The 21,789-nt window shown below is 40.5% G+C and overlaps 1 protein-coding gene across 1 annotated transcript in view; it reads right to left on the bottom strand.

The window, feature by feature from the left end:
* Window positions 1-12,278, bottom strand: part of GRM3 (glutamate metabotropic receptor 3) — a gene marked incomplete at both ends in the record, with an annotated part of 104,678 nt that extends 92,400 nt beyond the window's left edge. Inside the window, one exon of the mRNA XM_082846351.1 lies at window positions 11,811-12,278. Within this exon, the coding sequence (XP_082702477.1) occupies window positions 11,811-12,278 (468 nt within the window). The remainder of the gene's footprint in view (window positions 1-11,810) is intronic.
* Between the last annotated feature and the right edge of the window lie 9,511 nt (window positions 12,279-21,789).

The following is a 21,789-nucleotide window of genomic DNA, read 5'->3' as shown; positions in this document are numbered from 1 at the left end:
TTCCCATCACATGAGTTATCTGCCCATAAAGGATGCCAGTCATATTGTTATTGCAGAAAGGATTAGTCACTTTTTTTTGGACCACACTGCCTACAGCACATCTGGGAATATTTTACATGAAAAGAGTTGACTGGAGCCCGTGTTTGAAGGTCAGGGATTAATCTGGGCTTAGGAAATCATGTAATGGAGGGTAGCAAATGCCAGTTTTCTCAGTTTAATCTGCAGAAGCCACTGATTCTTACATGCCATGAGCACAAAAAATGCTCTAGTCAAAGATTTACACTGCCATTCCCATTAATGGTATGACTCAGTCCTGATGATTTTGCAGGGACGTTCCAGACAGAGGACTCCTTAGTCATGGCAGAAACCTTCATAAATGGCTTTCAGTAACCCTGATTTCTAGCCCTCCCTTTCCTGAAATATTTGCACTCAACACCTGTGGTCTGCAACTCAGATAGGCAGACACTTTCATTTTCTTCCTTTGTGACAAAGGACTTTATGAATAGCAAGGTTAGCCATTTTGGTGTTCTCATCGCTTATCACTGAGGCTGAACTGCTATGCAGACCATGTAGGATCCCTTGGATCACGTTTTTCCGGGAGACTGGCATCATCAGACATGTCAGGTTTCTCATCGTAAGAAACGCACGTTCGACAAGGGTCTGTCTTCCATCTCAGGAATGACTTTGCTTCCAGCTAGACTTAGCAGGTACTTAGAATAGGAACGAGATGGTATTTTGCCCACTGAATCAGCCTGTATCTGCTCTTTGCTCCTTTTCCCCCCATGAATTAACTTTCAAGAGAAATCATGGAACTGAACGGGCTTGAATTGCAGTCTCTGACAGTAAGATCAGGTCTGTGGCATATCTGGTCCAGTGTGCATTAGTGTTTGCCAGTGACACCTGAGAAACAATGACTCCAGGGATAACTTGACACCAACAGACCTGTTAAAAACGCATCCCTTAGTGCCTTGGATATTGATTTTTGACAATGCCTCTTGAGGATTTAACAGCCACAGTTAACTAATCCCTATTTTTCTGTGGCCCTGAAGTCCCTTGTATAATATAATATGATAAATTTAGTCCTATCAATAAAAAGGCACTCCTATCCTTTTTGACTGTTAACCAAGGTCCAAAAGCTGTTGGGTAAGCGTGGGAAGAGCTAAGGGCTGTAGCTTAATTTAAAAAAAAAAGATTCGTATTTATTTCTGTGGTCCTTTGCGATAATTTAGGGCAGAGGGCTATATACCATATTATTTGTAGCAAATAGAACTATGTCATTCATGGTTTTCCTGTTAACTGTTCATTACTTCAACAGAACTGGCAGGTACAAAAGCAAGTGGTATAAGCATTCAGTGCCTAGGACTGGAATCAAACCAGCCCCTTCTCTCACTAGCGGCATGAATTTAGGCAAGTTATTTTAATTCCTTAAGCTTCAGTTTTCTCACCTGTAAAAAGGGATTAAGTAGTCTCTGGTTTATGAATTTATTTAAGGATTAAGTGATAACATATGTGAAGCACTTAACTCACTGGCTAGCACGTAGTTAATGTTCAAAAAGTGTTGGAGGTCATGAGAATGGCTAAGCCAGCAATCATTCATTCAGCAAACTTCAATCAGTACTCGTTATACAAGGTGCTATTCTCAAATTTAGGCTGTCCTAAGCTGAGTAATGTATCCCCACTATCTCCTAGGAAGTTGTAGTCTCTTGGGGACAAAGAAACATAACAAGGATCAAATTTTGAGATAAGTGTACACGTACTTATACGAAAACACAGGTGAAGGAGCACGTTCAGGTGAGTCATGGCAGGCTCCCATGTAGAAGTAACATTTAGACTTGATCTTGAAGAGAAAGTGAACAGTTATCAGGCAGAGGAAGGGAGAGGAAGTTTTCAGGCAGAAAAAAGAGCACGAAGACAGAGATGGGCAAATGCACGTTTGCTTTAAGAGCAGCAAATGGTTCAATATTATCAGGGTACCCAGTGCCCTGTAGGGATTAGCAGGGTGAGGAAAAATAGAAGGACTGTGGCTGCACTGCTAAGTTTTTTATACACTATGCTAAAGAGTTTGAATTTTTCTTCTTTAAGAGATAAAAAAGACATTAAAAGTTTTAATTAAGGGAATGACATGACCACGATTATGTTCTAAAAAGGCCACAGTGGATGACATCCAACTTGAAAAGAAAGAGTCAGGGAAGGGTAATCAGATGGACGACATATTCATTCTGACTCAGGCTGTGAGTTCTTGAAGGCCAGGGACCTTGTAATCCCAATAACAGTGAGTCAGTTAATAATAGAAAGGCCAAGAGCAGAGGTTTAAATAAAATTTGAGTCCGCTTAAAACCATTTATTTGGTTGGTGGTAATTACTCAAGTACTCATGTCTTAATTTGTTCTCCTGTTTGTGTCATTACAGGTCACCTTGAATTCTTCTTGGAAAGAAGAAGGTCATAAATAATTTTCATCCTTGGAGACTATAAAAAGGCTAACGAACTTTTAAATTCCTGGAAGCATCTCAGAAAAAAGAGCGTGAAGCCTTTCTTCAAGGTGGAAACAAAAAGTGAGAGCCAGATAAGTAAACTTTGATAACAGTTGAAATTCACTGGATGGTACCAACCTGTCTTTATTGTCGCATTTCTTTAAATCTTGTATAAACAATATTCCTTAAAACGACTGTGTCAACATAGGTAATATGTGCTTAATGCACATGGTGGTTTTATTTCGATGGAAAGTTACTTTTTTGTAGAAAAATCCTGAACAAATTGTAGATTACGTGTTCCATCACATCTGTTTTCCACACTGGGAAAGCTTAACTGCATGGTTTGTATTCTCTGAGCGCTCATTGTGAACCTAATGGCAGCTACCCAAATTGGACGCACAGTGCTTGGGAGGGGCCGGCTAGCCCCTGGGATGTGTGCCCTGCAAATTCGACCCTATGAAGTGATGGCGAGTGTCTCAAGATGCTTTGGCATTCTGACCGCTTGGAAGGAAATCTGGTCTGTGTTTGGAACGTAATTTTTGAAGGTGTTCTGCCTATTGTATTTTCCCCTGTGTTACAGTTCCCTCTGCGGGAATGTAAAGTCAAGGAGCTGGCATGAATCAAGACTTTGTCACTAGTAACAGAGGGATTTCCATAATATACCAGGTGGTGATGTCAAAAAAAGCGACAGCACAATTTTAGTGTTCAAAGTCCCACTGCTATCCCGCCTGAGTAGCAACGTTTACTTAGAGTTTACTGCAGGTGTTTTTGGAACATATTCTTAGATTTTCCAAGTCCACTCATTGGAAAAATACTCTGTAAGTTTTCAACTGCATTTTTCTCAGACCAGTAAAAGCACTTCTATTACATTAAATCAATGGACTTTAATTATTATAAACTGCTAAGTGTTGGCTCTTTGCATATTGAAATACTGAGCCTGGTACATATTTCTCCATTAAAAAGACACATATTTCATGGTGATTCGGAAAGAGAACTTTGTATTGTTAAAGCAAAATCACAACTTTGTTTTAACTGAACGTGTCAGCAGTCCCACATTGATGAGCTTACTGATTAATCTGTAATCATATTATAAAACACTTGCTGATCTTTCAGGAATGCCTGTGTCCCTTGGTTTTCATCTCATGACCTCCATCACAGATGTGTGACCACCACCGAAGCTGGTTCTCAGCCATGGGCCATTCTATTGCCCTGTGGACAGTAGTCCTGAGAATAACCTCTTGTTTTTCACAAGTAGTTTCCAAATAAACACGTGACAGAAGGAGAATTAAGGAATAAATTAACTCCAAAGCAAAGGAGAAGAAATAGTGCATCTTAGATAATTACATCTGGCGAGAAATTTCTACGATGAAACAGTGTTAACAGAAACATTTTTTTCCCCTTAGCTATTGTATTTTTAATTTTTGAATTTAATTTTTTTTTAGCGTCTTTATTGGAGTGTAATTGCTCTACAGTGTTGTGTCAGTTTCTGCTGTATAACAAAGTGAACAGCTACACGTATACGTACATCCCCATATCCCCTCCCTCTTGCGTCTCCCTCCCACCCTCCCTATCCCACCGCTGTAGGTGGTCACAAAGCACAGAGCTGATCTCCCTGTGCTATGCAGCTGAACAAAAGCATTTTTGAATTGCTCTTGCTCTTGCCTCTCTCTCTGTGATAAAGTCCTTGAACAGCATTGCCCTTTTTTGGAGGAGGAGAGCAGGAGCAATGGAAAGAGTTTTCAAAACATCAGCTTGGTGAGATTGCTTTTGCGTGAAAAGTCTGGGAAGAAAATAAAAGATTCTGTCAGAGATAACTGTTGATTCGGGTTTTTCTGAAGCTTAGACTACGTGAGGGGGTGAGGCAGTGTCGGAGGCAAGCTATCCGGATTTTAATGTTGTAAAGTGGTAGAAGCTTGAACTTGGTGTTTGACCTTCATGAACCTCAATTCCTCTTGGAACTACTCCTCTTGCACTGCAGATGTTAAAAGTTAAAAAAGCTAATAGATAATATCTACTAAAATCTAAAATGTTTAATTCTCATTATGTGTGGACCACTATTTATTTATTTATTTTTTACTGTTTTTCGTGTATTTTCTCATTTAATTCATGCAATAGCCCAGTGAAAGAGGTACTATTCATATCTCAGTCTTAGACATGAGGAGAGGGGTAATGAAGGATCAAATAAATCTGAGGTAGTCTGCATCCGGAGTTGTAATCACTGAGCTGAACTTTTCTAAAAAGGCACGGTAAAAATGTGTAGTTGTATCCGTGCTGTGATTGCTGTATTTGCAATATTAAACTCATTAAAGGCAGCTCTCAGTTTTACTTTTCTAGTGATAGAGACACTAAAGATAGATTGGTAAATGGATTTCTAATGCTGTCACTCTGCTTTTCTTAAGTACAGGATCATGTTTCCCATGTTTCCTTCTCTTTTGTGTTAGCTCCAAGCATGTTATCTGGCCTAGTCGACACTCTGCACATTCTTTATGTGGAGAGACTGCAGAGAGCTTGATTAGAGTAAGGATGGGGCTCTAACCTAATCTGGAATGGCCCTGGCTGCCCAGCTATGCTGAGTCTCGGGTAGTTGTCTCTGGGAATTGTCAGTCTAAGGACAAGTGGAGTGGAACACTTGCTACTCTCAGATCAAAGCACCTTTTGTGGCACACGCGTAGGCAGTGGAGGTGGGGAGGGTGGGGGGACTTTTGTCCCACAAGCTCACTTTGCTACATCATCTGGCTTTTGTATCAAACACAGTTTTCTGTCGTAGGAAAATGCTGATTTTTCATTTATGGTCTTCCAGACTGATCTAGAATAGGTAGGTCGTGGTTGTGATCTGCAACCCACGTGTGATCTGCAACACGTGTGACCTGCAACACCCAGCCCTAAAGATTCATTTAGGGATGCCTTCTGGTCATGCAGCAGGATATCATTCTGTTAGTTCTTTCAATTTGTTCAAAAAGCGTTTACTCTCAACGTGGTAGAGGCATTGTCTTCGGTGCCCTCAACACAAAGACAAAAGATGTGGTTCCCAAACTCAAGTAGCTTCTAGTTAGGTGGGAAAATAGATATGCAAAGGAATAATTCTGGTTAATAAGCTAGTAATGGAAGTGTGTGCTTAGGTCGTGGGCGCTTGGGCAACGTTTCTCAAAAGGGATAGGGTTTGAGCTGAGAACTGAAGGAGAGAAGGATTTGGTAAGGCCTACAGACAGCTGAGGGACAGTGCATTCCAGGTGGAAGAAACACTGGTCTCCTTTTTAGGAAAGAATGAGCAGGTAGTGTACATCGGTAGACGAGAAAGCAGCTTTCCAGGGACACTTCAAAGGCAGGCTTTCTGTCCGCACGGATCTAAAAGACTTTTTCCTCTTCACCTCCGTTCCTTTCTGCTCATTCTATCATTCTCTCTGGTCTCCTAGGACTTACGTCGTCAGCTGATTCTCCGGTCTTACACTTGTACCTGTTTTATGTATGGATTTGATATTTCCTCATTTGCTTATAGATGCCTCAGGGACTTATAAGATGTCTACTATTTATACATTTTTTTTATTGAAGTATATAGTTGATTTACAATGTTTCAGGTGTACAGCAAAGTGATATGCTTTTTCAGATTCTTGTCCCTTGTAGGCTATTACAAGATATTAATATAGTTCCCTGTGCTATACAGTAGATCCTTGCTGTTTATCTATTTTATATATAGTAGTGTGTCTCTGTTAATCCCAAACTCCTAATTTATCCCTGCCCCCCCTTTCCCCTTTGGTAATCCTAAGTTTGTTTCCTGTTTTGTAATAATATTTATAAATTTTATTTTGCATGCTCTCTGCTTCACATTCCCTAGTGTCTACATATAGTGTTCTTGCTGAACCTAAAATATATAAGCTTAATAAATGCTTATTTTCTGATGAAAAATGATTTTATGAGTGCCCTAGTTGTAATTAGTACACAGTCGAGATGCTTGGTTCACCAAATTCACACAAATACTACCATAATCAACTGAAGTAACAATTGATTGGACTTCTTCAAATTAATCCTGATGGAAGAGAGTCTGTAATTTATTTTGCTTCGTGTTTTAGACACTGCCTTTATAATCACTCATCCTAGTAGAGTCTTTTGCTCGAGCGACGTATAATTATAAAATTAAGAAATGCCCTTAAATGCAACATAGTTCAGATACTGATATGTTGCTTCGGTCTCCTCAGTTACAGGCCAGCTTTTGTTTGAATAAACTCCAGTGACCGAGGACTCATTTCCTTACATCCTCGTCCTTCAGGACTATCGTTTCTTATAACTCTTCCTTATGTTGGCCCTGAATATGCCCTGCTCTAAATCAGTGATTGTCAGAGGGAAAGGGGGATAACTTTGTAATTTGGCAGTGTATAGGAACATGATGGGATGTCACAATTCAGGGTGCTGTTGGCATGTAGTCCAGTGGGGAGGGACCAGCGAGGCTGCTAAACGTCCTGCGATGCACAGGGCAGCTCCACGCAACAGGAGTGTCCAGCCCAGTCGTGATAAAGTCGAGACACTCTGCTCTAGGTTAAATTTATGTATCCACAGAAGAACCATTTTTTTGCCCTCTGTAGTCTCTCTGATATGCGGACACAGCTAACCGTATGAAGCCTTTTGTAACCCCAAGTCCTTCAACTCTTTTTCTGACGCTCCTATAATAAGAACAACAGTTCACGTGTGACTCTTCCCCACAGCCTTTGAATTTAAAGGAGGAATGAATCATTGAGGGAGGGCGACGTTTAATACAAATTGACCAGTACAGGTCCACTTTCACACTGTGGAATTAGGTGGAGGAGGAGTAATAGAGTGGTGAGTGTCTTTTGGGGCCGTTCTTTGTACCCCATGTAGATAAAATCTGGGAAACTTACTGCAAGGGATTTAGTTTGAGTTATTCTTCTCAGAGATGTGATGTGAGCCATGCGTGGCATGTCCAAATCCATGTCATGATAAATGATATAATGGCCACCTCCCAGGGTCAGGAGTTCCTGGGATGTGGCTGTTGCTAAAAATTCTGAAAAAGGGTCTGTTTCCCAAGCATGCGAAAGAGGTAGTAAGATCCTTTCCAGGCTCTCGTCTGCCCTTTTTATGAGCTATCTAACCCAAATACCCTTTTGTCGCTGAGGTCACTTTAACGCTCAGGGACGCAACAATAACTGGGTCAATTAATGCCTGTCCTCTTGTTGCAGCTGAACTTTGCTTTGGTAAGGCAAGAAAGACTGAGGAAATATACATCCTCCGAAAGCAGTGAGGAACATTTGGGGGAACATCTCAAGAGACATTTTTTTTGTTTTGACTGAACAACTTAGGAGTTCTAACTGCAGTCTATTTGCAAGAACACAAGCATAAACACTGCTTCAAAATAGTACCATGTAGACAACTGCGTCACTAAAGGCAACCAGCCTGATTCTCTTCCTGAATAAATACTACTTTTCCCCAAGTGGGTGGATTGCAGGCTTATAGAAGAGAGCAGAATACAGTCTTAAAAATGCTTTGAAAAGAAGCTTATTCACCAGAGGGGATGAATAGACCCCACGTATATTTGCTAATAAAGAAGGATTTTGTTGCTAGTTTTTATTGATTACCAAATTTAAAAATCAGTCCCGTTGCTTTAGACAAGGGACCACCACAGAGTGGTTTGTCTTACTTAATAAGAGTGTTGGGAAAATGTCCCGGTTTTCATCGATGGTGATACAGGTTAACTCAGCACATCATTAAGCATTTCTCCTTTCACGCAGTTTTCGCTTTCTGCAAACTGCCTGTTGTGTGAACTAATACAGCAGAGGAGATGTCCTCTGCTGACTTCTAGGAGCATTCTTCTTTAGTAGGAAGACAATGAGAGAAGCAGAAACGGGAGAGAAAAGTGCCTGCTGAAGCATTCCCACCAATAAAGCTATTCGGGCCCAATGGGGGAGACGATAACGTCTAAACTGAGCCAACCACAAAAGAGAAGATGCACAGATTTTATCATTCTTGATCATTCTGTCTCTCAAGAGACAATTTTGTGACTGAAAACTCTGTGCTGTGGTTTGGGACTTGATGCGACAATTAGATGAGTGGAATCTTTGAAATTGTGTGGTGGATTTCGTACTAGTAGATTTTTTCTACAGTTTAACCCTCTTTTCTTCCCCCAGCTTAGTTCAAGCACAGGCGTTTTCCAGTAAATATTTAGGAAGTCCAAAGTAGTTTAGAATGGATGGCAGAGGTGACTGATGGGCGTAGATCTTTGCGGCTACCAGCTGTACACTGTCACCACGGTTACTAGACACCAGGGCAGAGGATCAGAATCGGTCCAGGAACAAAAGTACGTGAGTGTGAGGGGCCCCCAGAAAAATCCTCTCTTTGAAAATCTCTCTCACTTGTGTACAAGAGTGTCTTAAAATCACCGTTAGGAATCTATTGCTTTGGATTGTGGTTGACTATTCTTTTTTTTTTTTAGGATTCTTATTAAAAGACATGTGTTTCACAAGGATAACACTCAAATTCTCAGCTATATAGGAGCCCCTAAGACCTCTTCGTTCATGGTGCTTAGCTGGAAGCAAGGCCCTGTGGCGAAGGGTTCCTTGGAAGGCTGCCTGGAGATCAGTGTGTAGACAGATGGCTCCACCTCCCTGCTTACTTTGGCCGAGGGGACCAGCGTGAGGTCTAATCAGAGCCTGAGCGCCTGAGGACAATGGAGCGGGGAGTGAAGCCCTCTCTCTCCTTTCTTCTCTAGCTCATCCCCTTACTCCTGTCAAGGTCTTTGTCCTCTTGCACACAGACATCTGCCATATCTTTCTGATGGGTTTCCTCAGATCCAGCCTTTCATTCACACTGTGGTTCAATTAGCTTTCCTCTAGTGCAACTTTCATTCTCTCAGTCATCCTCAAAACCTTCCTAAAGGTCATTTCTTACTTTGTGAACCCCATGAATGTATTGTGAATAGTAGTCACTGTTATTTCATGATAGTACTGTACCCACAGCCAGAATTCACATTCCTCGAGGTCAAGGCTGTGTTCTCTACGACTTCAGGGGTCTCTCTAACCTCTGCAACAGGGCAGGACATACATACACAAGGAGCTTTATACAGATTAACTGATGGATGAAGCCCATGGGGAACCAGCAACGATTTCATGGGGCTGCTTGGCCACGGAGTTGTTGTCAGATGTGGCTCTTCCGCTGCTTTTTCCTATGATTTTAGGGCCATAATAGTTACTGTTTATCGAATCTGTTAGTTTTTTGGTAAGGCATTTCCCACGGATTCTCTCAGTGTATCCTTTCGACAACTTCTTAAAGTGGATGGTGTTTCCTTATTTTACAGGTAAGCTAGTAAGTGCCGGGGTTGGAATTCAAACCCCAGTCTTGCTGATGCCAAAACCTTTTCCGTATAGCACGATAGTTTTTGTTTCTTTATTTATATTGTGGAGACAAAAACCATATCAGCATTTGTGACTTTATAGTGATATGGACCAGATAAGTGAAATAATAAGCCAGGTCCTTTGATGATTAAGAAGTGGCTTTTTCCCTTGTGAACAAGTGCAGGGTTTTAACAACCTACATTTTTTTTTAAGATAACCTGACCTCTTTTGAGGAGTTTATAGGTAATAAAAAAGTAAAATTAGATTAAAACTATATTAGCATAGTTTGTTAATTATTTTGGATAAATAGATATTTACACATCTGCCGTGGAGTGCTATTTACTGCATTGGGAGAAACTAAGGTCAGACAGACATACTTGTAATTCTTTACTAGTGGTAATATTGAGTATACTATAAATATTTATAAAATGTTTGGCCCTCATCTGGTGCAAGTATTATTGAAGTATGACAGATACACATTATTTTAGTTCTCTCTTCTTACATAGCAAGTTCCATCTTACCTGATCCAAGTATAGAAACAGTGGCAAAATTAACGTGATATGCTTTGAGATGTGCAGTATTTTCTATCCATCTAAGGAAGTCAAAGGGTGTTTATGAAAACCCAATTATCCTAATTACTCATAATACGAGTGTGTACACTGTAGAAGGAAAGAAATTTGCAGTAGTCATTTAGAACAGCACAGAATTGCAGGTATAATTTTAAATGCCATGGACCTCTGATATAGAAATAAGGTTACTCCAGTGCAAATAGAACCAATTTAAGTGGTTGGCGACAGAAACAGACAACGTGTGTGTATTATGACTTCCTTTAGCGCTTGGGGCTTTGATTATAGTCATTTGGTAGGAGGCAAAGTATTCAATATGTGACTCTTATCTTACGGACTTTTATTACTGCCACATTCACCAGGAAAATATTGAAGTGACATATAGAAATCACATAGGACAGTTGAAAGAGCCCCAAAGCACGAAAGATCTATCTGAGTTCTAATTCATGTGCTACCTACCAATGGGAGTTTTCCTGAAACCAATATTGCTGGGTCTTGGGAAGTTTTCCACCTCTAATTCTGTGACCCTGTGAGCATTGCAAGAGTTTGACTAAGACGTTCCTTCTTTCCCTAACAAAATGATGAGAACCAATTATCAACTTTTTATCTAGTTTAAGTTGTGTGCTAAATTGTTCCCTGTTTTTTTCTCCTTTGGTAGTAATTATCTGGCTTCTGTGCATACATTTTCAGGTTTATACCACGAGAAATTGTTTATAATTTATCTCTGAATAAAACAATGCTTGGGGGAAAATTAGTGTGGAAAAATATAAAGCTCAGTGATTTTGTACTTTCTTGTGCTTGATCGTATTGATGACTTCCAATCATGACTCTGCCGTGTATCCACATCCTTTGTGATGTAACTTAGCGGCACGTGTATTGTGGGTTAGCACATATTTCCCTGCTCCTTGATTCTGGGCAGAGCCTTGTGAGTTGCTCTGCCTGGAGGGATGTTCGCAGCTGTGAGGCATGCAGAAGCTTGGGAGGGGCCTGTACTGTACAGTTAAATTTGCATTCTCTTGCATCTCTGTCATCACTCTGAGAAAAACATGCCCGGGCTAGCTCACTGATTCCAGGTGGAGGATAAGGGACAAACTGGGAGCAGAGCCACCTGCAGCTGAACCTATTAGCCTTCATCATCTCACTCCAGCCAGTCTTCAGACTTATAAACTATAATAAGCAGTAATTGTTGTTTTAAGTCACTGAATTTTGGGGTAGCTTTTTATGCTACAGTAGCTACCTGATATATCGCTAAACAATTTTCATTGCTAAAGTACTGTTCTGTCTGCAAACCTATATTATCAGAGACCCATAGCAATGAACAATTGCATGGCTAATATCATCCATTGATGAAGCTCTTAGGATATTCTCCTCTTGTTCTCCCAAGACATAAAACCAAAGAGGTACAGTGTTTTACCAGCAGCACTGGCAATCTTACCTGTATGGAAACACTGCTGTAAGAGCCGCCAATGACCCCTGCAATGAACAGTGGGATATTTTCTTGAATGGCATAGGATCCATCAGGACACATATACTCGGCTTCATCCACTTTAGTCAAAGAAGCCCTGACAAATTCCAGTGATTGCTCTAATGCGTAGGTATCCCTCGAGCATGTATCCAAAATGTGAACCCCCAGCTTCACTCCTGGGAGCAAGTAATTGTCTTTGTTAATTTCATCAATAGCAAACAACATGGCTTCCAGGCGTTGGATCCCTCGATCTTCATTGATTCGCCCACATTCTTCAGTTCCAGTGCCTTTTTCTTTAATAGGAAATAGGCCCCCTAAAACGAGGTCACCTTCTATTTTAATCTCCCTCCTCAGAAAGTTATGGTCCCCTAAAGAAAGGAAAAGTCCCTTTGAAAACAAAGCTAAGGTAAGAACTTGGAGTCTTGTCAACATCTTCATGAATCCCGTATCTGTACCTCTGGGAGATATCAGTGGATGGAACCAATGCTGCGCGTTAGTCCTCCTCTCTCATTTCCAAACTGGATCTCTGTTCTGTCCTTCATATAAGCGAGGAACAGGCTAGCAGAGGCTGTCAGCAAGTTCCTAAAGAGATGATAAAAATTAAATGAACAACAATGGTAAAGAAAGCAACAGTGATTACATTGATGGTCTCCATTCAGACCTTTGGTGGGATAATGACTCAAATTACCATCTGCTAAACACATATGGACCATTGCACCAGGCACGCTCCCAGCAAGTGTTCTCGCCCAGTCCTTACAACACACTGTGATGTGGCTCTTAGTGGTCCCACCTCCCAGAAATGGGCACTGAGGACCAATGAGATAAAGTGACCTGACAGTGTGTACTTAGAAGGGAGTTAGTGTTCAGACCCTGGGTTTTCTAATGCTAAGTTCACTTCGCTCCCTCTTCTGAGTCATTTACTTTGCTATTGGTAGGGCAGCAACTTGGTTTTGAGTCTTTATTCCTTGTCTTTCAACTGTAAACAACTCCTTCTTACCCACTCTTCCCTTTCCATTTGGAAATAAAACAGAACACAATGGTAACTCTGTCCCTCTGTCTGCATCTCTGCTGCCACAGCCCTGTCCTCCCTTCATAGCTGACGTCTTCACAAGGATTGTCCGCAGTATTGTCCCCACTTGCTGTCACCCCAGATGCTCTCAGTCACTGCAGCCAAGGTTCTGCCCCCACTGTTCTAACAAAATGGTTTTGGAGAAAGCGACTACTGATCTCCTAGTTTCTAATTCCTTTAACCCTTTGTAATCCTCATTTGACTTGACCTTAATTGAAATCTTAACTCTTCTCTCCGTGTTCCGACTTCCTAGGCTTCTGTTCTCACGCTGCATGTCTGACTACATCTCAGATTCCCCGCCCCACCGCAGTCCTGGGCTACCTTAATTAGTGTTCACAGTTTCAACGACCACTTAACTGATTCCTAGGTTAATTGCCTGCTAAACAGCTCAAGGGACACATCCCTCTGACCCCTCAGGGTCTACCTGTTATAAACGCCCCCTTATCTCTGTGAATGGTTCTTCTCTGTACCCAGGCTCTCGAGCCAGAAACCTGCACAGAAGAGCCCTTCCCATTTCCACCTTTCCTATTTTCTTCCCATCATCCACAAAGTTCTGTAGAGTCTACCTGCTGAACATCTTTCAAAGCCACCTTCTTTTTTGTTTTTTTTTTTTTACCCACGAAGCCAGGCTCTCATTATCTCTAGCAGGACCATAGCAATAGATTCCTAGGGAGCTGATGCCAGCCCCCAAAGCACCGTTTTGTGAGTTAGGGAAAGATAACCTTCCTCGAGTGCAAAATTCTAAAATTTGTTACTGCGTAACCTGTAACATAGTTGTAACATCAGTGATGGAGAAGGTGCGATGCCTGGTGGCTGTCTCTTCCAGCTGGGGTTAGGCAGCTCCTGACATGGGCCTCACATTTCAGGGAGCATGGTAAGCATGAGTTCTGGGGTTTGCACAGGACGTTGGAGCTCAGGACAGTTTCATAAATCAAGCTTCTTTTTACATGATAGGCTCGAACATGTGCATCTTTTAGGAGTCAGGCAAAGCCCTCCGGGGGGATCATGTTTTTTCCCCTGGGGTCTTTCCAGGGAACTTTCTAAAATGCTGGTGCGAAGCTGTCTGGTCGCATGCGCACAGGAACCAATGGACCTAGTGTTGTACTCTTGACACCCGGCTCCCTGGCAGTAGAGCAAACATCGGTCAGCACAGTCACTCTGTTTGACCACCCCCTTGGCCCCTAGGTGACGTAAGCTTATTCCATTCAGAGTCAGGTGAGAGACGGTGGCGCAGGGACTCCTGGAGCGGTCTCCTGACAGGGCACAGTTGCATGCTCTCGTGTGTGGGGTCATGTGTGCCTGTCTGCTCTCCCACTTCTGTGCATGACTGTGTATTGGTGAGGTGTTATGGAGGGAGGGGGGGTCTCTCCTGGCTGCTCCCCGGCTCAATCAGGATGCCTGAAAGGCACACCACTGGTGTGCTCTCAGGTGTACTAGGAAATGTTAGCGATCTGAATGGTGCTCCATTGGAGGAAGTGCTCTATCTGATGTATAATCTTAATTGCTGTTCACAGTGCCCATCTCCTGTAAATCTCTACTGACTTCCCCTTGCCTCTAGGTCGAAGGATGGGCTTGGTCTTGGCATGCTCCGTGATCTTGAACCTGGCAAGCTCTCCAGTCTTTCTGTTCACCGTGCCCATCGACTTCCTGGGAATGCCCTTCTACACCATTTGTCTGGTAAGCGCCCACTTAGCATCTAAGACCTTACAGTCAGTACCGGGAAAGGCCAAGAGTTTTTTCCTATCTTCCTTCCCCAGTCAGATTGTTTACTTCCTGCTTACTATTCCTGCTGTAGCTAATTCAAGAAATGTTTTGTGATTACAGTTGCTATTTGTTTCCTTGTCTGCTCATTAGGGATAAATGAAATGGCACAACTTTTAGGATTTGTAAGGTTTGAAGGAAAAAACAGAACTCAGCAGATATATACAGACAGGAACTAGTTCAGTGTTTACTTCAACATTTTTGACATTTCTCCCTTCTCCTGTTAGCAGTGCCCTTTCAAACCTGGCTTTCCACATGCTTTCTGTTCCTTTTTCATGGGGCAAGTGAAGGGCTGTTTTCTTGACACACACAAGTCATCGGGTTTGGTTTTGTTTATTTAGGTGTGAACCTCAGCACTCGGAGAGGCAGTGATTGGAAAGCTCGGTGTTAACCTAGAGCCTCTCTGGGATATCTGCCGCAGGGCACCAGAAAATCTAATAATAATAATTTTTAAAGAGGTTGATACTGTAGTAGAATTTTTTTGGTTTCATATCAGTTTCTGGTCTCTCTTTGATTTTTACGTGCAATTCCCTTGGAAGCAAAACTGCCGTGGAAGGTAAAAGACACTGCGATCATTATCACTAATGATAAAGAAGCTGAAATTGCCTCATAAAACAATTGTTTTATGTGCCTAATAAAAGAGAATAGTTAATTCAAAGAAGGTCATCAACATAGTCTTAACCATCTATCTATAAAAAATGTAGCTATCTCTTGAATATGAAGGAAGTTTGACTACACAAAGAGTAAAGATGACCGTGTAGTCTATGGAAAGCTTAATTCTCGCTTAAGAGGATGCTCTTAGCCAAAGAAGACTTCAAATGAAACATCACATTATGCTGAAAGTAGTAGTATGTGTCAGTCTATCTGTTTCACAGGTAGAGGCTGTGTTTTATTTATCTTTGTGTATCCAGGGCCTGGCATAGTGTCTGCAATCCAGAAGATATTCAATAAATATTTCTTGAAGCAATCCACAGGTCCATGATAATGCTGTTTGCAAATGACTCTTTACTATTTTATTTGCGGCATAGCAAGTGGGAATTAAAGTACAGAAATCAGTTGTTTTGTTTTATTACCCACCTAATCATCCCAAATGATCTTTCCCTGTTATGCTCTTTGATGGTAGGACTGCCAGCAGGTAGTACTTTTTATACATGCAGGAGAGAATGCTGCCTTTGAATTTGAAAGTTGTAGCTGAGGCGGGTCTGTAAGAAGCGAAGAAAAATGTGGCCTCAAGTTGACCTACATTTACTTCAGTTTTCGGTCGGGAGAACACTAAATAAGGAACATGCCTATTTTCCTATTTCAGAGCTTCAGAGACGCATTCACTCATCAAATATTTATTGAACACCTACTTTGTGTGTGCTGGGCCATGAGCTGGATACCTAGGATAGAAACTTTAATTGTAAACAAATGAACATTATGCCTGCTGTCAAATAATTTAAATGTTTGGATATTTTTATACAGAGAGTGATGGAAACGTACTCATCTCTGTTTCTTCCAACTATCTCCACCATGTGTGAAAATCTTCACAGTAAGTTTACAATTACCTTTAACATGGTAATTGTTAAGTGCTTGATTCAAAAAGCAATTCATGACATATTACATATATTATGTACGTTTAAAAATTAGATATACAGAACTTAAAAACAAGTTGACTAACAACGTCCTGTAAAATAGTTTTCCTTAAGTTCTCTGACAGGGTGTCTTTAAGTAGCACTTAATGCAGTCTTAGAGAATTACCAATTAAAAATCAGTTACAGTAATGTTTAAATACAGTCTTAATATTTTCTTATTTACCTTTTCCTTAAAGCAGAATTTGAAATGATTAAGACTGTAGGGGCATGCATAATTTAAAATTACTTAGCGTTATTTAAAATGAAGCCCTAAGAAATTGAACAAACAGGAAATTAACATTGAAAAATAGACAAACACTCTTAATTCAAGGCAACTGTTTATCTCTGTGTAACAGTTTATCGGATTGTGGGAAAGGGCATCCACTACTTCTTTTCAGGTTCCTTTCATTATAAATCAGCCAGCAGCACATTCCCCAGATAAACAGACTCCCTACTGCAGCCACCTTCATACGCAGCCAGAGAGTGGCAGCTCTGCACTCAGAAGTTCTCCATTCAGGGACGATGAGTGATGTGTCCCCCATAAACAAGCATGTGTAGCCCACTCTGTAGGCAACCTGCTCACTAGTGTTTTATTAATTGGCGCATTAATAGAATCTTAGGGGTTTGCTGTGAATATAACCCCTGAAAGATGTGGGCAGGAAGCATTTCTGAATTCTGCATTTGCTAATACATATGTTCCTTCCTCTCTTGACTTCGCCCAGGGACTTAGTGTGGGAAATGCAATCCAGTTTGACTCAAGGAATAAGTAGTTTATCCAGGGGTGATCTAATGCCAGAACCACTCTTACTCTTTCCTAGAAATAAGCCCTTGAGTTGCTGAAAGGCTTCTGAGTGTGCTCAAAGCCTGCACACCCAACTGATCTGGAGAAAATTTAGGGTTAGTGCTAGCATGTACAATTTGGCTATACATTTGATTATAGAGTTTTCAGCTGCCAGAATTGTAGGCAACAAGAGACATGGCCTTAGTTCTTAGACTACCATTTTCAGATGGGTAAACAGAGGCTGTAGCCATACTGGTGTTTTTAATAGCAGGATGTATCGCTGAACCATTCTACTTTGTTTAAGAAATTATTATGAGAAACTGACTACTTAATATGCAATCATTCTTAGCAGATCTAGCTTAAAATTTCTATTCCTTGTAAGCCTTCTGTAGTACTTCAGCTGTAAGGTGGCCTAATTCCATTTGCTTAATTTCCTTATAGTTTGTGCTATGTTTATTATGATGATCATATTTTATTTTCTATTTATTTACATAGTTATTTAAAATTGAAATCTAACAATTGGAATTTGTTCTTCTTTCCTCAGTAGATTGTAAGCTACTGGATATCAAGGTCAATGCCTCAGACAATGTTGTATTTTCCACAGCAACTAACGTACATTATTGCCAAATGATAAATTCTAAATAGCATCTAAGTTTTTGAGAGATTGATCAGAAGACTGGCAAAATGATTTGGAAATTCCATTCAGAGAATAAAGAAGATAGCTGAAAAGATCCGTTTTATTTTTGTTCAAAATGATGCTATCATAGGTCAAGATTCAACTTTGGCACTAGAGAAATTTGGCCTCAATAGCTCTGGTCTTTGCTTTAAATTGCTGATTTTTTAGGAAAAGATAAAGTAAAATTGGAAATGTTGAGAGCACTTGGAGAAATTAGAAAGATTAGGAAATGCATTGTCCCTCTGAGAGAGATTAAGAGGAATGGAAAAGAGCACACCAACCAACAGGTTATGTTCCATGAAAGTATGAATGACAAGGCAGAAGAGTGGAGGCCAGGCCTATGTATTAAGATTTGAAGTTAGGGAGGATAGTTCTGCTTTCTCTCAAGTTTCTCTAGTTTGAGGAAGCTTGAAATCCCACCATAAATAAAAGATTTCAAATAACCAAAAACTTAAGTCGAGAACTGGGAACAAATTGATCAGACCCTTTCCTGTGAGCCTGTTTTATTCATAGAGAAGATAAAAGAAGCCCAGGAACCCTATGTGACTACAGTGAAGAGGGGGACAGTACCAACTGGGATGATGGAGCCAGAAAGCGATGCTGATGCTGCCAGAAGGAGACATGCCCACTTCACTAAAGGGCCTTGGACACCCCTCCCCACCTCACAAAACATCAGGTCTCCAATTTCCTTTATCTTCTGAATTTAGAGGGAAGTGTCTTTATGAGGTAGGAAAACGTTGACAGTTATGCTAAACTTTGGTCCTTAGGGTAATTGCTGGTAATTTACTTAAACAATAATAACTTGGGTTGGTCATTCAATATATATTACATTAAAGATTCATTTATTTCCCTTCAAAGTCAATCTTTATTTTTGTAAATATCAAAGGGTGGATTATTTTCCTGTGTGTGTGCGTGCATGTGTGTGTGTGTGTCTGTGTGTGTGTGTGTGTGTGTGTGTGTGTGTTGCTATTTCAGTTGTTTTTTCATCCTCAAGTTTCCTAACCCCATTACCAGCCTTGGAATTGGAGCCTCCCCAAAGCCCCCTGCAGTGCACCTTTGTCCTTTTCCTCTTAGAAGCTGCCAGGTCTACTAGAAGTTACAGGTTTGTCAGTGTGAACAGAGAGTGCAGAAACTGAGTTTGTCAAAAGCTTTCCTTCTAGCTCTGGACAAAATAGTGAAGGGGAAGAAATGGAGGAATATTATTCACAGGAGAACATTTTTACCTATTAACAATATGATCCATCCAGTGGATATTATTAGTCATGTCCTGTGTGTATACTGTCCGTCCTGTTGAATAATGTCAGAGTGTTTTGCACAATGAATTAACTCTTATTGCTTCCTGAGTAGAGAGAGAGAGAAAGTAGGGCAAATTGCTCAAGACAGTAGTGAAAAGTAAATACAGAATTAGGATTTAAGAAGACTTTAATAATTATTTTCCAATCAGGTCTCACAAAAGAGAATGCATATCACACATGTTTCCGCAAAAATCTCACCCCCATCTATCAAATTCTCCTCAGTACATAAATGGTAAAATGTTTGAAACAGCACTATCTTTGCCTGGTGCTAAATGAACTCTTTAGAGTATCTGTAGCCAGCTTCTGCATCTGGCCATGTCATAATATCTGGTATTAGATTTGCCCTCCTGCTGAAAATAGCTATAAAGCTGGACAAAACATGCAAGGCAAACTATGATCTTTGAGAAAAAGAATCACACAAGGCAAGTGCCGTGATTACCCTATTCCCCAACATGCTGCATGAGAGTGCTTTTCTGTCATGGTGCAGTGGCAGCCTCATCGGCCTCCAGAGGCAGAGACTAGAGTTCTTGGCTTTTGAAGTGGTTGCAATTTGTGGGGCAGAGAGCCACATGGAAATGGTGAGCCTAAGGTCTGTGTTGTGCAAGGGTTAGGCTGGTTATACACAGAGTGAGACTCAGTGAGGCCTGGCAGAGATCATTTTCCGGCAACAGGGTTGAGAGGGAAATATCTATATCAGAGGTCATGTATACAGAGAGGTATTGGAGTTCCAGCCCAGATGGAGTAGAGAGAACACACTGGGCATTATTGCACTTTCAATAAAATTCCCAGAAAGTTTACCCTCCAAGAGTAAGAATCAAGCTCTGGAATAAGGGGCATGCCCTAGGACTACATCCAAAATACACCTGCCTTAACAAAGAATAAAACTAAACTTAACACAGCTAAAATGATCCACAGTTATTTAAGTACCTGCTAAGGCAAAACTGAAAACTCTTAAAGGAAGTTGACATACTTGAGCCTGCCTGCAGTATAATTCCACAGTATACAGCCAAAAATCACTTGACATGTAAGAAAACAGGAAAATGGGACCTGAAGTAAAGAGAGAAATCCTTCATTAGAAAAAGGTCCCAAAACTTAGCAGATAAGGACTTTAAATAGTCTATTATAAAGATAAATTTGTTCAAAGGCTTAAAAAAAAAATGAATGAGTAGATGAGGAATCTCAGCAGAGAATTGAAAGTATGAAAAAAAGCTGCAGAAAGTTTAGAACACAAAAGTAAATATCCAAAATAAATATTAATTATCTAGTAAATATCTAAAATAAAAACTTCATTGGGTGTATGTAGGGGAGCACAACAGATTGGAGATGGCAGAATAGTAAACTTGAAGATCGATGATAAGTAATTATCTAATCTGACCTAATAGAAAAAACACTGAAAAAAATTTAACTAAAGCTTCAGAGTTCTTTTGAATAGTAAGTGGTCTAACACAGGTATAATCTGAGTTTCATAAGTAGAGGAGGAAGAAGAAGAAAAAAATACTTGAGGAGATAATGGCTGAAAATTCCCCCAATTTGGTGATAAACGTAAGATTATAAAACCAATAAGCTCAGCAAACCCTAAGCAGGATAAATACAAATAAAACCCATGTAGGCAAATCATTGCCAAATTGATAAAACCAAAAATAAAGCGAAAACTTTGAAAACGTCGTGGAACAGCCCAATTAGTGGGTAACAATATGAATGAGGGATCACTTTCATCAGAAACAATGGTGGCCATGATGCAATGGAATCTTTAAAGTTCTGGGAAAAAGCTGGTTAAGTATCCCAGAATTCTACTTCTAGTTCAAATATACTTCAAGAATGAAGGTAAAATAAAAACTTTTTTCCAGGCAACTAAAACTGAGAGATTTCACTGCCGGCAGACTTACAGAAGAGAAATGCTAAAGGGATTACTTCAAAGGAAGAGGAAATGGTACCAGATGGAAAATCAGATCAACAGGAAAGAATGAAGAGCACCAGAAATGGTAAATATGTGGTTTAATGTAGAAGAATAAGTCTAACTATGAAGTGTTGTCACGATGAGTTCATGAAAATTATATTTGTCACAAATTAAAAAAATGGTAAGAAAAGATGAATTCCAATATTATTTGGTTTATCTTATAGTCTGATTTTACTTCTCCCTGTGTGTGTATGTTTGCATTTATCCTCGATCTTTTTTTTTTTAACATCTTTATTGGAGTATAATTGCTTTACAGTGGTGTGTTAGTTTCTGCTTTATAACAAAGTGAATCAGCTATATATATACATATATCCCCATATCCCCCTCCCTCTTGTGTTTCCCTCCCACCCTCCCTATCCCACCCCTCTAGGTGGTCACAAAGCACTGAGCTGATCTCCCTGTGCTATGCGGCTGCTTCCCACTAGCTATCTATTTTATATTTGGTAGTGTGTATAAGTCCATGCCATTCTCTCACTTCGTCCCAGCTTACCCTTCCCCCTCCCTGTGTCCTCAAGTCCATTCTCTACGTCTGTGTCTTTATTCCTGTCCTGCCCCTAGGGTCTTCAGAACCAGTTTTTTTTAGATTCCATATATATGTGTTAGCATATGGTATTTGTCTTTCTCTTTCTGACTTACTTCACTCTGTAGGACAGACTCTAGGTCCATCCACCTCACTACAAATAACTCAATTTTGTTTCTTTTTATGGCTGAGTAATATTCCACTGTATATATGTGCCACATCTTCTTTATCCGTTCATCTGTCGATGGACACTTAGGTTGCTTCTATGTCCTGACTA

This window comes from Leucopleurus acutus (assembly GCF_964270905.1).
Source record: "Leucopleurus acutus genome assembly, chromosome: 9".
Lineage (NCBI taxonomy): Eukaryota > Metazoa > Chordata > Mammalia > Artiodactyla > Delphinidae > Leucopleurus > Leucopleurus acutus.
The sequence above is the reverse complement of the archived record's forward strand: the minus strand, read 5'-3'. Positions and strand labels throughout refer to the sequence as shown.